Raw genomic sequence first — 13,892 nt, 5'->3', positions numbered from 1 at the left:
GAATCCAGGCAGTAGGGCCATGTTTCAGGGAGGCAGGTGTCGCCCGCCCACCCCAGACCTCCTCCCTCCTTTACATTCCTGCCTGCCCCCATCACCACCTCCTCACCTTCCGGTCTCAGGGCGGGGCCAGGAAGGGACCTCAGGTGACCAGAGCGTTCCTGGGCTTCCTGGAGCCTGGACAGCAGCTTGTCACCATTCCAGGGAGCTGACACCCCTGGAGGAGGCCTCCCTGCAGAATCAGAAGCTGAAGGCTGCCTATGAGGCCCGGATGGCCCGTCTGGACCCCAGCCAGGCCATGCAGAAGACATCCCTGGTGAGCGGAGTCCAGGAGGGTCTGGAGTGAGGCCGGTGGGGGCAGTAGGCCTTATTCCATCCTTCCCGTCCTAGACCCTGTCCCTGCAGCGGCAGATGATGGAGAACCTGGTGATCGCTAAAGCCCGGGAGAAGACAGTATCCTTTCTGTCCATCCTTAGTGTGCAGAGGCTTCAGCTGAGGGAGGGGACAGGGAAGTAAAGATGCCAGGGTTCAGGTGTGGAAACAGAGTTCCTCCAGTTTCAGAGACACTTGTCCTCAGTGGGTGGTTCCCGCCCAGCCCCGCTTCCTCTCGCCTCCCGGCCTTTGCACAGGCCACCCTGCCCCTCCCAGCACCCACAGACTCCTCTCCACCCCTCAGGTCGACTAGGACTTGCCTTCCCTCCCTGAGCGGGCCTGTCCTCTGGCCCAGCCCCTCCTCCCACCCATCCCAACGGGCCCCATGTCCGGCAGGGCGCTGGGACGCCGGGGGGTTCGTGCACGCCGCGTTAGAAAGGGCCTTGACTCTGCCGCCCCAGCTGCAGAGGAAGATGGAGGAGCGCCGGCTGCGACTCCAGGAGGCCGCCAACAGGTGCGTCTCCGCCTTCGGTCCCGGGACTACTGGGGGGGCCAGGTGGGGACTCCCGCGCCCGCCTGTCCAGCCCTGAGGCCCCCAGACCTGTCCTTTCTCCCAGGAGGTTCTGCAGCCAGGTTGCCCTGACCCCCGAGGACCGGGAGCAGCGGGCCCTCTACGCCGCCATCCTCGAGTACGAGCAAGACCACGTGAGTGCGCGGGGCGGGGAGTCCGCAGGGAGGCCTGGGCCCCTGGGCGCGGCCTTGGCTTGGGGGAGGGCCTTCCCGCGGGCTCTCCCCCAAGGTCTCCTGTCCTGCAGGACTGGCCAAAGCTCTGGAAGGCCAAGCTCAAGAGGAGCCCAGGGGACCTGTCCCTGGTGACCAGCCTGGTCTCCCACCTGCTCAGGTACCGGACGTCGGCCCCTCCCCCGGCTGCAGGCTGATGGCGGAGGAAAGGATTAAGAAGGAGAGGGGAGCGAGGCAGTCTGGGGTGACCGCACGGGCAGCAGGCCACGCTGGCTCTCTCGGAGGCCCCCGCCTGTGACCCCGGGGTCTCCTGTCCGCGGATGGCCTTTCACGGGCCTCCTGGCTTCTCAGAGGGGCGGGACAGGCCTTACCAGCAACATTCAGCCGCGAGGACTAGTCCATGCGTCCCTTCTCTGAAATCCCTCACGGCAGGGCCACGTGGCCGTTGGGTGGGGGTCGGGTAAGGGCCTCGCAGGGCTGGCGGGCCTTCTCAGCCCCCGGGTCACCCAGCGAGGGGACTGCAGCCCCAGCCCGACGGGGCTGCCTTCACACACTGCCTCTCCCCCTACTCACAGCGTCCCCGACCACCCCATCTCGCAGCTCCTGAAGAAGCTCCAGTGCGCCGTGTACCGGGCGCTGTACCCCATCGTGAGCAGGGGCGCTGCCTCGGCCCTGGGCTGCCGTTCCCTGCCCCCCGACGCCGACGGGCTGCTGGCTCCTGGAAGCCGGCGGCTCCGGCCCTCTCAGAGCCTCTACTGCATGCCCTCCCCCCCCGAGCCCAGCCCAGCCCAAAGGCCCACAGACGGCGCCTCCGCCAGCACCCCCATCCCCCCACCCCACCCCGGCAACCCGGACAGAGGGGCAGACGGCAGCCCCACGGGGCCTCCCTCACCCCTGGCGGACACTTCATCCGACCTGCCGGGCAACGACAGCTCCTTCGGGGACCTGGAACAGTTCTTGGCTACTCCTGAGAGGAGGGGCCGGGGCCCTGGAGGGCAGCCTGAGCCCCAGCCCCCAGGGGTGAGGAAGGAGCCGTTGCTGGAGCAGCTGAAGGGCACCGTGCAGGACATACACGACGCCATCGGTGAGGTCCGCGCCACAGGCCGGGTGGGTGGTGGGGGAACTGCGCTGTCCGAAGCCCACGTCCTCGGAAAGCTTGTCAGAGGCCTGGGATGGGCCCGGTCCAGCGGAGCCTTCCTGTGGGTGGCATCCAGGCCGGCCCTGCTCTGCAGAGCCCTCTCCTGGGGCCACGTGTCCAGTTCAGCAGAGAGGCACACACCCTGCCCCAGAGAGCAGCTGGGGCTGGCAGTGGCCAGGGTCTCCCTCCATCCCTGGCTGTCTCCTCACGGGGCCAAATAGGGAGGACAGCCGGGTCCATTTCAGTCTTGGGTTTGGGGGAGGGTCTGCCGTCAGGGCCTCTGGCTGCCAGGTGGTCCTAGCTGCCCCATTAGGTCCGACCCCCACCCTTCCAAACCCAGGGCTCTAGGTCTGTGCGGCCTGGTGGCGGCTCATCTTAGGTTTTTCCATTTTGAGAAGCGAGTGTGTGTTCCGTAAGGAGCCCAGGGTGGCAGGGGACTTCACGTCCCTTCCAAGGAGGAAGGCTGCGAGGGTTTCCTGAGAACCAGCGAGAGGCCCAGCAGTCAGGGGCCTGTGTTGTCTGGGAGACTCTGGGTGAGCACCCCTTCCTCCCTGGTGGGGGGCAGGTTCCTTCATCTCCCTGGACCTCAGATTTCTTGTCTTCAGATATGCTTCTGACGTTCCTCTGGGTGCCCCAGTTTGGCGTACAGACCCTTTTCAGAAAGAAGCTGTCTTAGGCCCTCCCTTCCAGGCTTGTCTCCTTGGCCCCCTGGCGGAGCTGCATATGACCCTGTGACCCCCTAGGGATGAGGGGCCTGACTCCCTGCACCGACCTGGGCCGTAGCGTTCAGAAGTGGGGGGAGGCAGGGCCAGGCAGAGCCCCTCCTGCTGAGCCGGGAAGCTACCTGTGGCTCTGCCCATCCCAAGCTGGCTCTGGGGTGGCAGGGAGGGGCAGGCAGGTGGGGACCCTGCCTGGGCACCCCAGGTTGGCTGCGGGTGGGAGAGGCCTCCAGGGGCTGCCAGCGGGGCTAGAGGTCCCAGCTGTCCCCACAGTGCCTCTGTACCGGCTCTGCTCCCGGCAGACAGGCTGCTCTCGCTGACCCTCCTGGCTTTTGAAGGCCTGAACACGGCCGCCTCCAAAGACCGCTGCTTGGCCTGCATCGAGGAGCCCTTCTTCTCCCCGCTGTGGCCCCTCCTGCTGGCCGTGTACAGGTACGGCCCCGCCGCGTGTGCGTCCCTCAGCTGCCTTCCTCCCAGGTCCCCTCGGGTGTTGCGCGTGTGCAGGCGGTGCCGCGCGCACCCTCCCACGGCTCGGGGCGTGGCCAGCTTTCCCCAGCGCCGCCCCTGTCCCCTCCCGGGCGGGGCCCTGGGCCCCTGAGCCTGGCCCCTCTCTGCCCCAGGAGCGTTCACCGCCTGCGGGAGGCCGCCCTGAGCAAGAGCATGGAGCTGTACGGGAACGCGCCCCCGGCGGCCGTCGGCGTCCCCACCAAGCTCCTCCCCCGGGACCCCGAGGCCACGGCGGGCGGCGCCTACCCCTACTGTGCTGCCGCCCAGGAGCTAGGGCTGCTGGTCCTGGAGAGCTGCCCCCAGAAGAAGCTGGAGTGCATTGGTGAGGGGGGACGGTTTGGTTGGAGGGAAGGGAGAAGGGAGTCAGATGAGACAGAGTCGAGTCCCGTCCCGGAGGGCGACTGGAGTCTGCGCCTTCAGCCCTCAGCGGCAGGCCCTTCTCCAGTCCGGGGGGTGTGTGTCCCGTGGGACATGAGTGGTGGTGGTCCAGGCTCTGCCCAGCCCTGCACGCGATGGGGGTGGGGCGGCGCCCGGGGCCGTACCGGGACGAGGTCCCCAGCCCCTCACCCGAAGCCTGGCTTCTGCGACGCAGTGCGGGCCCTGCGGGTCACCTGTGCCTGCGCGGAGGACTACTCCCGGGCTCGCGAGGCTGCGCCCCAGCCGGGCATCGCCGCCATGTGAGTCCCAGGAGGCCACGGCCTGTGGTGGGGACTGGGCGGGAGGGGCTGCCTTCAGAGGCCGCGGGAGCGGGAACCCTGCCACCCAGGCCCCGGCCCCGGCGCCTCGGGTTCCCGCCCGGCGCCTGGCCCTGCTTCTCCTTGAGGAGAGTGCGGCCCATTTCCACCAAAGATCCCGGGCTCCAGCCCTGCTGACGACGCGGTCCGGCCCCTCGCTAACCCGGTGGCGTGTGCCCCCCTCAGGGGCATGCTTGGGGAAGCCGCCCCGGTCCTGTCCTGGGGAAGAGCCCGTCCCCTGTGCTGAGCCCCAGCCTGGGGTTCCTGCACTGCCCCTGCCCCAGCCTCCTGAGGTGGGCAGGGGTCTTCCCCACCTGGGTTCTGCCTTATCTCACCTGCACCAGCCTGTAGCCAGCAGCCTGCCCTGGCCCTGGCGCCCACCTGGGGCTGGCGACCCTCACCCTGTGCCAGAGACCGGGGTCGCCCTGAAAGCACCTGTCCTTGCAGCCAGCTGGGTGGGCTGTGGGGTCAGGCCGGGGGACCCACCTGGCTCTCACCGGCCACCATCACTATTGTACCACCTGGTCTCCGAAAAAGTTGCAGCAGGTGAAAGGGCCCCAGAACTGAAAGCATTTCCGAGTCCCAGCTGCAACCCCGCGCTAGCGCTCGCTCTCTCCTCAGGACATCCAAGGAGCTGGGTGGGGGGGTGGCGCTGTGTGTCCCTGCAGGTGTGTGGCACCCAGGGAGGTGGGGGCAGGAGTCCCTGGTTGGTCATCAGGTTCAAACCAGTATGCTTCCGTGCTCCTCGCCAAAAGTACTGGCCAGTGGGCCCTTCGCCAGGGTTTTGAGCATCCCTCAGGGCCTCCCTCCCTCACTTAGGTGCCTCTTGCGGAGGGTCTGGGGTACCTGGAGTGGCACGTGAGTGACCCTGATCCCAGGAGTGAGCAGGCTGCCTGGGACACGGGCTATCCTCTCCGTCCTCCCGTCCCCGGGCTCGGGCCAGCTCACGGGAGAGCTTCACTGTGGGGCCTCCCTGGTCCAGCCCTGGGCTCTGCGGCACAGGGTCCCCGTTCAGGATGGCCTCAGCGATCCCAGGTGGTCTTTTGTCACGCTGACCCAAGCCCACCCCCAGCCCCCGGAGGCCGGTGGGCAGGAGAGGCACGGGGACAGCATCCAGCAAGCCCAAAGCTGCTCCAGGGACCTAGCTGGGAGGCTTCAGGGCTGTGGGGACTGAGCAGCGCCCCGGTCCCTGGAGCCTCCTGGCCGGCTCTGCGTCTCCCCAACAGTGGCGCCGACGACCTGCTGCCCATCCTGTCCTTTGTGGCGCTGAGGAGTGGCCTCCCCCAGCTGGTGTCGGAGTGTGCAGCCCTGGAGGAGTTCATCCACGAGAGGTGGGAGCCTCGGGCCAGCGTGGGGGCTGAGCTCGTGCTCCCACCCATGCACGGGGCCCACGGCCCCTCTCCCTGCCCCTCACCCAGCACCCTGCCCAGAGGAGCCAGGGGGCCATCCCCTGAGCAGCGTCTGCCTGGGGAGTGGGCCGTCCCCCAGCCCAGCGCCCTGACAGCCCGTGGGCCCTCAGCATCCAGGTTCTGCCCCGCAAGGGCAGGTGCCCCTTCCAGAACGTCGGGGTCTCCTTGCATCCCTCCAGTGACAGACGCTTGTGCCACCGCCGTGCAGGTACCTGATCGGAGAGGAGGGTTACTGCCTGACGTCACTGCAGAGCGCCCTGAGCTACGTGGAGCTGCTGCCCCGGCGGGCCCTGGGCAAGTAGCAGAGGACGGGCTGGCCAAGGACTGGCCCAGAGGCACCTGCATGGGGCGGTGGGCTGGCCGAGGTGGGGCTCTCGCCCCCGCCTGACATCAGCCCCTAGGGCTCAAGGAGGCCCCTCTGCTCCGGATAGGATGGGGCTGACCCGAGTCAGCTCCCAGGAACCAGGCCCTTCTCTTTCCTGTCCCCACCTGTGAGAGGCCCCGTGCAGGGAAACTGGGCGCCCCTGGGGCCTGCACACTCCAACGGCTCAGTCCGCTGACACCCTGCAGGCCCCGCAAGCCCAAGGACAGAGGGGCCATGGGCCTGACCGAGGGCAGGTCTGCTTCTCTCCCTTCCCGTCCCCCGTGACACGCGGAGCTCCCTGAGCCAGGTTCTTGTCTGAGTCGAGAAGAGAGCCTGTCACCCCACAAGAGGCCTGGGGCCCAGGTGGGTTTAGACTGTGCTGTTTATTGGTCACTGGTCACTCTGTCCTGAAGACCCAGGTGTCCCCAGGGCACCTGCCCATGTGTGGGAGCTCTGAGCCACACTCCCACCCTTGGCAATGGGCACGGACATCCTGAGACCGCTGGCGAATCCCCACCCCCACTCAGCCACTTCAGGGTCGGTGTGAACCCAAGGGTCGGCGCCTGCCAGGAGCCCCACCACCTGCCCACCCTGACTGTTACAGGCCCCTGGGCAACCACTGACCCAGCTGGAAATAAAGAGGTCACCGGTGTCTCCGTCAGCGCGGCTCACCTGCTCCCCGTCCCACTGGCCGGGCGGAGGCCTGGGCAGCACAGCCACTCCCAGCCAACCAGCCAGAGCCAGAGGGTCCCAGAGGCCCCTGGGGCCATCGCCAAGCCCAGCCCACCTCCCAGACCTCTGCCCAGGAGTGGGATCCGTGGGGCTGCTCCTTCTAGCACTGGACACACTCTGGGGGGCCTAGCAGGTTGGCAGGGTCAGAGGTCATCACTGGGCAGGATCTGAGCCCGGACCACTCCTCCCGAAGGGTTCCCAGGAGTCATGTTGCTCTCCAGGTGGGGAACACATGCAGGTGGCCCGGCCCCAGCCCCAGGCAGCATCTGTCACCATGGCAGAAAGTGGTGTGGGAGCAGCGTGTGGGTCCCTGGGGAAGGCCCAGCTGGACCTGACTGTGTGTTCTGTGCACGCAGTGTCCCAAGGCTGTGCGGGAACCTCGTGAGGAAAGTGAGGCACAGAAGGGGAAACGCCTTCTCCAGGCCACAGCTCCCGGTGGCAGAGCTCTCTTCGAGCCCAGCACGTTGACTCCGGAGGCCAGAGGGGGCCGGGGACGTGACCCCAAGGGAAGGCCAACCCGAGTTCCGGGGGCAGCTGCCTCTTTCGGGAGCCGTTGTGGGCAGGGGTCCCCTGCCCACCAGCACCCCAGGAACGACAGGCAGGCACCCGCCTGCTCACCCCGCCCTGCCCTCAAAGCTCTCAGTCCCTGAGTCCCTGCCCTCTCCAAAGGAAGCCCCCCAGTCCTGGACACGAGGCCCAGCCAGCCATGAAGCCTGGGGAGGATGACCCCCTGCTCCAGGCCTTGGCGGTCTCAAGGATGGGATTTTAAGCCCCCTTTCATAGAGCAGGTGGACGATGGAGCGAAGCCTGACCGTGGGCGCTCCTGCTGGCTTTGGGGAGCTCTCTGGAGGCGCTGATCAGACGGCCTTCCTGCTGCTGGCTCTGGGCCAGTCCTTCAGCCTCTCCCAGCCTACAGCCTTCCGTAAGACAGTGAGTGATGGATTCTTCACACAGAAAATCCTCCAGATCGACACGAAAAAGGCAGGAGCCCCAGTCAGGAAAATAGCAAAGGCTGTGAACAGGCTGTCTTCAGAAGAACTTTAAAAAGCTCATCAGCATAAGAAGAGGTGTTTAAAGTCATTTTTAAAATCAAGAAATGCAAATTAAAACACTTACAAGACAGACCTTCCCTTGCGCTGAACTGGTGAAGATGAGAAAGCTGGATGAGGAGGAGAGGGGTGTTGCCTGGGAGACTGGACCCAGCCGCGCAGTGTGCTGGGCGGTGGTCCAGGGAGCTGCGGTCCTGGCCAAGGTAGGTATTAACTGACCCTGCCACCCATCTGCTCCGCCCGGCTATAGCCCAGGGTCACAGGAGGACCCCTACGCAGCTGGCGCTGAGGCAGTGTGGCATCCGCCCCCCTGCTGTGTAACAAGCCAGCCCACTCACTGGCTTAAACATGCGACAGCCATTTGCTTTGCTTGTGAAACTCCCACCTCGGCAGGGTTCAGTGGGGACATCTTGTCTCTGCCCCAGCTGCAGCATCAGCTAAGTCAGCTTCCAAGTTGGGGTGACCCAAGATCGAGGGGTTGGAGTCATCTGGAGATTTGTCTACACGTCTGCCATCAGCGAGGGCCTCGGCTGTGGGAACAGCCGTGGCGTGGGAGGCCTGCATTCGTTTCCTGTAACTAGCTACTGGGGAGCTTAAAACAACAAAAATTTACTCCCAAAGTCCTGAAGTGTGGAGTCAAGGCGTCCACAGGGCCGTGGCCCAGCAGAGTGCTAGACGAGAACCCTTTCCTGCCTCGTCCAGCTCCGGGGGCTCCTGCAGTCTCTGCCTGTAGCTGCAAGCCTCTGCATCCATCATATGCCTCCTCCCGAAGTACGTAACCTTGCTCCTTACAAAGACGTCATTCTGACGGGTTAGGGTCCACCCTAATCCAGTGTGACTTAGTCTTAACTTGATTAAAGCTCCAAAGATCCTATTTCCAAATATGTTCACATTCCCGGGTTCCATGGAGTTTGGACATTATTCAGCCTTCATTATTCGGCCCCTTCATGCAGCTGCTTTCCTCCCAGTATGTGGCTAGGTCCCAAGATTGAGCGTCTCAAGACAGCAAGGCAGTTTTATGACTTAACCTGGAAAGCCATGCAACGTCACTTCCATTCAACGGGTCTTCTATGGGACTACTCCTCTAAGGGAGGACGGTGCAAAGACCTGCTCAGGTTCGAGTGGCACACTGAGACAGAGCCATGCTCCCTGGAATAGCACACAACAGTTAACAGCAAACACCTGGGGCCACGCAAACAGCACTCAGAGCAGGAGCGGAGAAGCAGGGCTGGATACAGAGCAGAACGTCGGATCCGGTGCCTGGAAGCGACTCTGACCTAGGCAGAAAAGCGCCTTCACGCCGCCTCAAAGAGGCCCGGGTTGCTGATTTGTTGGGTTTTTTTGGTGGGGGGAGGAGGGTGCGGCGCCCCCAGCAGTGGGAGCGCGGAGTCCTAACGGCTGGACCGCCAGGAAAGTCTCCTGAGGTTGCAGTTTTAAATGACGCTGAAACGTCCGGCCGGCTTCCACCTGGAGCACTGGCCCCGCCAGAGGGCGGCTCGACCCCTCCCTCCCTCCCGTATCTGGTCAATCCCGTTAGGCAACGAGAAGGGTCCTGTCCCCGTTGGGGTAGCCCCGCCCCCAGGAGATTGCCCCGCCCCGCGTCCGGTCCCCGCTCCCGGCAGGCGCACGGAGAGTCACGGTACCTGCTTCCTCGGCACCCTGGCGCTCCCGAGGGTCCAGCTCAGGAGGTCGGCGCCCGCCTCGGTGGGAGCGTCCGCGGTGTGCCCCCTGGCCTTGGCTCCGCAGCCTGTGGAGGTTCGTGCTCCCGGGCCCTCGCCAGGCCCCGCCCTGTCCGCGTTGGCGGAGGGGGCGGTGCCCGAAGAGACCCCGCCCCTAACGTCACGGCCGAGGGGTGGAGCCGGCCCGACGGAAGCGAGGTGCTGCTGGAGAGGCCCGAACAGAGCAGCGGGCGCTCGGGGACTGCTGGTGAGAGACAGGTAGGGCTGTCGTCCTCCGGGCCCACAGCACGATCTGCTGGGCAAAGGGGTCTCTGCTCGGGAAGGGAAGCTCAGGTGGCGTACGTCTCCAGGGAAGGGGGTGCTGTAGCTACCAGGGGCGCACAGTTGGTGGGGGACCTGTGGATGCAGGCGAGGGCTCTGGAGGCGCGCAGCGGGCAGGGAGGGACCTCTGCGTCCTGATGCCCTATTCCCGCCCGCCAGCATGGGCAGCAGCTCGCTGTCCGAGGACTACCGTCTGTGCCTGGAGCGCGAACTTAGGCGCGGCCGCGCGGGCGTGTGCGGGGACCCGTCGCTGCGCGCCGTGCTCTGGCACATCCTGGTGGAAGACTTCGACCTGCACGGGGCGCTGCAGGATGACGCGCTGGCGCTACTCAGCGATGGCCTGTGGGGCCGCGCCGACCTGGCCCCCGCGCTACGCGGCCTGGCCCGCGCCTTCGAGCTGCTGGAGTTAGCCGCCGTGCACCTGTATCTGCTGCCTTGGAGGAAGGAGTTCACCACCATCAAGGTAGGGCGCCGAGCCGAGTGGGGGCCCCTGCCCAGGCTACTGGGAGTTGGCTACCATCGGGACGGTGGCTACCGTCGGGCCTAAGGGATTTCAGGTGTCCTCAGAGGCTGACAGGTTTCAGAGAGCTCAGTGTGCTGAAGGGTCCTGGACGTGGTGGAGCATCTCTTGGCCGAGGTTCCCCTTTGTACTCCTGGGGCTGAGAACATGGGGTGGGTGGAGGTCACCCGTTTGGATACCTGCCTTCTGAGGGGGATCCTGGTCCTTAAAGCTTGCATCACTGCCCTCCCCAAGGTAGCCTTGTGGCCCCAGTTACCACAGAAATCCTAGGACAGACACACAGGAAGGACTGGGCATTCCAGGGTCACCCTAATCTCTCCAGGAGAGATTTGTGGCTCCATTTGTGGAAGATGACATGGTTATCCCCTATGAAGTAGGCAGGGGCTGGGGGTGCCCCTGCATGTCCTAGTGGAGCCGGGCTAAACAAGTACCTAGCTCACCCCACAGCCTGGGTAGAGCTGAGCCCAGGGCCGGCCGGGCCCCTCCAGGTGAGCTGCAGGCTGGCAGGAGGGGGCAGGCTGCCTTCTGCTCTGAGCTAATTCAGAAGAGTGGGAAGGTAATGATGTCACTGGGCACGTGGGCGTCCGCCTCCACTGGTTGCCATGGCAGCAGCAGCCTCTCTCAGTGAGGTGAGCCGTGGAGCCCACTGCTCCACTGGGACACCTGCTGTTCTGAGGTTCTAGGACTTTCATTCATCCGTTCAGACGAGGGCAGGATGCAGCCCCATGGGGGCCCAAGAGCAGAACAGACAGGCCTGATCTTGACACGCTCACGGGCTTCAGCACTGGGCAGACCTGGATGGGGTCTGCTTCTGCCGGCTCTGTGGCTTGGGGCAAGTTACCTAATCTTTTGGAATCCATTCCTTCCTCCATGAAGCGAACATGAGGACAGTCTAGCGCAAGGTCCATTGTGAGGGGTGAAAGCCCAGCCCTGAGAACAGTCTTACAGCAGTGCCGCATCTGTGGAGGTACTCTCATCAGCTGTAAGCAAAGGTACACTCACAGGGTCCCAGGATCAAGGAACTGTAGACACGTGAGAGACACGTTATCGCCATCCTAGGGACGCTTCTAGTTCCTTTGCAGCCTGGAGCCTCCAAAAACTACAGATGTTCCATCCGTGTGGTGGAAAGCTGCACAGCTGGAGAAGTGAATGGCTAGGCCTCTGTCGTGTCAGGGAAAGCTCTCAGAAACTGGAAAAGCAGAGTTCAGAATGAGACGTTTAGGAGGCTACCTGCTCAGAGCAAATAAGCACCTGCATTCTTTGTTTGCATGACCACTCAGCAGGTACACGGGAAACTAACTAAAGTAGCAAACCCCCACAGGTGAGAGGAGGTGGAGGGGACCCAGAGGGCAGTGAGATTTCTCAACAGGGCCTCTTTATTTAGTCTGTTCTATGACCCAGGTGAAATGTGTTAGATTAAACAATTGTGATGCTGGGGCCTACCTCAGCCAGTGAGATCAGAGTTTCTGGGGGTGGCCCTGAGCATCTATGGTTTTTTTGTTTTTGGCTGCACAGCCTGCGGGATCTCAGTTCCCCGACCGGGGACTGAACCCAGGCCCCAGCAGTGAAAGTGCCAAATCCTAACCACAAGACCACCAGGGAACTCCCAGCATGTATGTTTTTAAACAGCTCCTCTGGAGGGAGCGTCAGCACATCCCAGACCGCCTTGGGGCCATGCCGCCCCCTGGGGTGAGGATGGTGGCCCCCAAAGCAAGGGAGTGCAGCTGAGGCGGGGGCAGGTCTGTGGGAGGGTGGGCTGCCGCCGACCGGCCCCCTCCCTTGCAGACTTTCTCGGGGGGCTACGTGCACGTGCTGAAGGGCGCACTCTCGGAGGACCTCCTCATCCAGAGCTTCCAGAAGATGGGCTATGTGCGCAGGGACGACCACCGCCTTATGGTGGCTGCCCTGCCCCCCGCCCGCCAGCTTGTGCAGGTGGCCCTGGGCTGCTTTGCCCTGCGGCTGGAGTGTGAGATCCTGGGCGAGGTGCTGGCGCAGCTGGGCACCAGCATGCTGCCAGCCGAGGAGCTGCTGCAGGCACGGCGGGCCAGCGCGGATGTGGCCTCCTGCGTGGCCTGGCTGCAGCAGCGACTAGCCCGCGAAGAAGAGCCGCCACCTGTTCCCCCCCGTGGCTCCCCGGCCCGGTGCCAGGCCCGGCTGGACCTGTACCGGGACCTGCAGGAGGATGAGGGCTCAGATGAGACCAGCCTATACGGGGGACCCTCGCCAGGCCCCGACTCACCCCCCTCGGAGCTAGCCTGCCAGCCTCTGTTCTGGGAGCAGAGCGCCAGACTGTGGGGTGTGGGGGGCGGGGCCTGGGAGGCTGAGGCCAGCAGCCCGGCCTCGGAGGAGGAGCCCGAGGCCGAGGCCTTCTCCCTCCTCTCACTGCGCCAAGAGCTGCTCAGTCGGCCCGGAGACCTGGCCGCCCCCCAAGCCCCTGGAGCCCCTGAGCAGGCCAGCCCCCCCCGAGTCCCCGAGCCCCCCGGCTACCAGACACACAGCTGCCTGGGCCCTGGCGCCCTCCCCACCCTCTGCTGTGACACGTGTCGCCAGCTGCACACTTCCCACTGTGCCACCCTGGCCACCTGCCGCCCGGGCCACCCTTTGCGCGCCCTGCACGGAAACCACCAGCGGCGCCTCTGGCTGCAGCGAGCCCAGGTGGACACCTTGCTCTACGATGCCCCTAGGCCCGCCTGGCCCTAGGCCCAGGGCTTTCTGGAGACATGTTCCGTGGTGCTTTTCTGGGCCTCATCCCTCCTCAGACCCGGGCCACTGGCCACCCTGCCCCTCCTGCCCCCCAGGGGTGCTGAGCACAGCGGCAGGTCGGGGGGCATGGAGACTCAACCCCGCTACGTGAGAGGTGGGGGCCGTCTTCCTCGGAAAGCTGCCGGCCCGCCCCCAGGGAGCACCCTCTCCCTCCTCTCCCACCCCTCCCCGGCCCCACCACTGGCCCCAGCGCCGCAGCTCCTGACCTGCTCCCTGCAAGTGCCCAAAGGGGTGCTCCACAGAGGAGTGTCCTTGGGGGCTCAGGTGACCTCATGAGCCCCGGAGCTTTGCTAAGACCATTCTAGGGGCTCTGCCAGGTGCATGGCTGACCCGGCTGAGGGGACCTGGTCCCCCATGGGTGTCACAGACCAGCACTGAATGAGCTGAGTGCTGGCCTGAGACCAGCCCCATGGGCTCCAGTCAGAGCTGGGCGGGGAAGCTGGACCCAAGGACAGAAGAGAAATGATCTAGTCTCCAGCCAGAGTGAGTGCCCAAGAGTTCCAGAGAACAGCAGGCGGGAGACGGGGAGCCACGGAGCCCGAGAGGCTGTCACCCCACTTCCGGGTGGAGCGTGGGGGCTTCTGAGCAATCTTCCTGCTCCATCTTCCTGCTGTCCGGCTTCGGAAGGCAGGGTGAGGGATCTCCAAGGCTCCCACCCCAGAGCCCACCTGGGTCCTGTGGTGAAGATGCACCAGCTGCCAGCTGCCAGCCCGCTCACAGGGCTGGAGGGGGTGGGTCTGCCCACCTGGGCCTGGGGTGGGGCCCGTCTTGTGTGTGGCCCCTCCCCCCACACCTGTCTGTCACGCGAATCACAACCTCAAAGTACATTAAAGGACGCTGGATCCAG

General features: G+C 65.0%; 2 protein-coding genes across 24 annotated transcripts in view; both read left to right on the top strand.

Moving 5' to 3' along the window:
• VPS9D1 (VPS9 domain containing 1) overlaps positions 1-7,838 on the top strand; it is a 13,983-nt gene extending 6,145 nt beyond the window's left edge. For 6 of the 22 annotated variants that reach the window (XM_060131409.1, XM_060131405.1, XM_060131403.1 and 3 more), the window contains 14 exons: positions 202-313; positions 388-450; positions 831-883; positions 969-1,074; positions 1,185-1,270; positions 1,686-2,194; positions 2,644-2,781; positions 3,270-3,399; positions 3,588-3,796; positions 4,067-4,151; positions 5,028-5,066; positions 5,435-5,539; positions 5,826-5,907; positions 7,066-7,838. In XM_060131409.1, the coding sequence (XP_059987392.1) occupies positions 269-313; positions 388-450; positions 831-883; positions 969-1,074; positions 1,185-1,270; positions 1,686-2,194; positions 2,644-2,781; positions 3,270-3,399; positions 3,588-3,796; positions 4,067-4,151; positions 5,028-5,066; positions 5,435-5,539; positions 5,826-5,907; positions 7,066-7,098 (1,683 nt within the window). In that variant the 5' untranslated portion in view covers positions 202-268 and the 3' untranslated portion in view covers positions 7,099-7,838. Of the gene's footprint in view, positions 1-201; positions 314-387; positions 451-830; positions 884-968; positions 1,075-1,184; positions 1,271-1,685; positions 2,195-2,643; positions 2,782-3,269; positions 3,400-3,587; positions 3,797-4,066; positions 4,152-5,027; positions 5,067-5,434; positions 5,540-5,796 lie in introns of all 22 variants that reach the window. The other 16 variants (XM_060131402.1, XM_060131401.1, XR_009537153.1 and 13 more) reach the window with 15 other exon arrangements.
• Positions 6,961-13,891, top strand: SPATA2L (spermatogenesis associated 2 like). Of its 2 annotated transcripts, none has more exons than XM_060131410.1 (3): positions 6,961-9,699; positions 9,922-10,225; positions 12,068-13,891. In XM_060131410.1, the coding sequence occupies exons 1-3, from the start codon at positions 9,200-9,202 to the stop codon at positions 12,980-12,982; spliced, it is 1,719 nt and encodes a 572-aa protein (XP_059987393.1). In that variant the 5' UTR covers positions 6,961-9,199; the 3' UTR covers positions 12,983-13,891. The 2 variants fall into 2 exon arrangements, with proteins under 2 accessions (XP_059987393.1, XP_059987394.1); XM_060131411.1 differs by having other exon boundaries at positions 9,563-9,688.
• The last annotated feature ends 1 nt before the right edge of the window (position 13,892 follows it).

The sequence above is a fragment of the Lagenorhynchus albirostris genome, chromosome 19 (assembly GCF_949774975.1).
Source record: "Lagenorhynchus albirostris chromosome 19, mLagAlb1.1, whole genome shotgun sequence".
Lineage (NCBI taxonomy): Eukaryota > Metazoa > Chordata > Mammalia > Artiodactyla > Delphinidae > Lagenorhynchus > Lagenorhynchus albirostris.
This window is presented reverse-complemented; position numbering and strand designations above follow the sequence as displayed.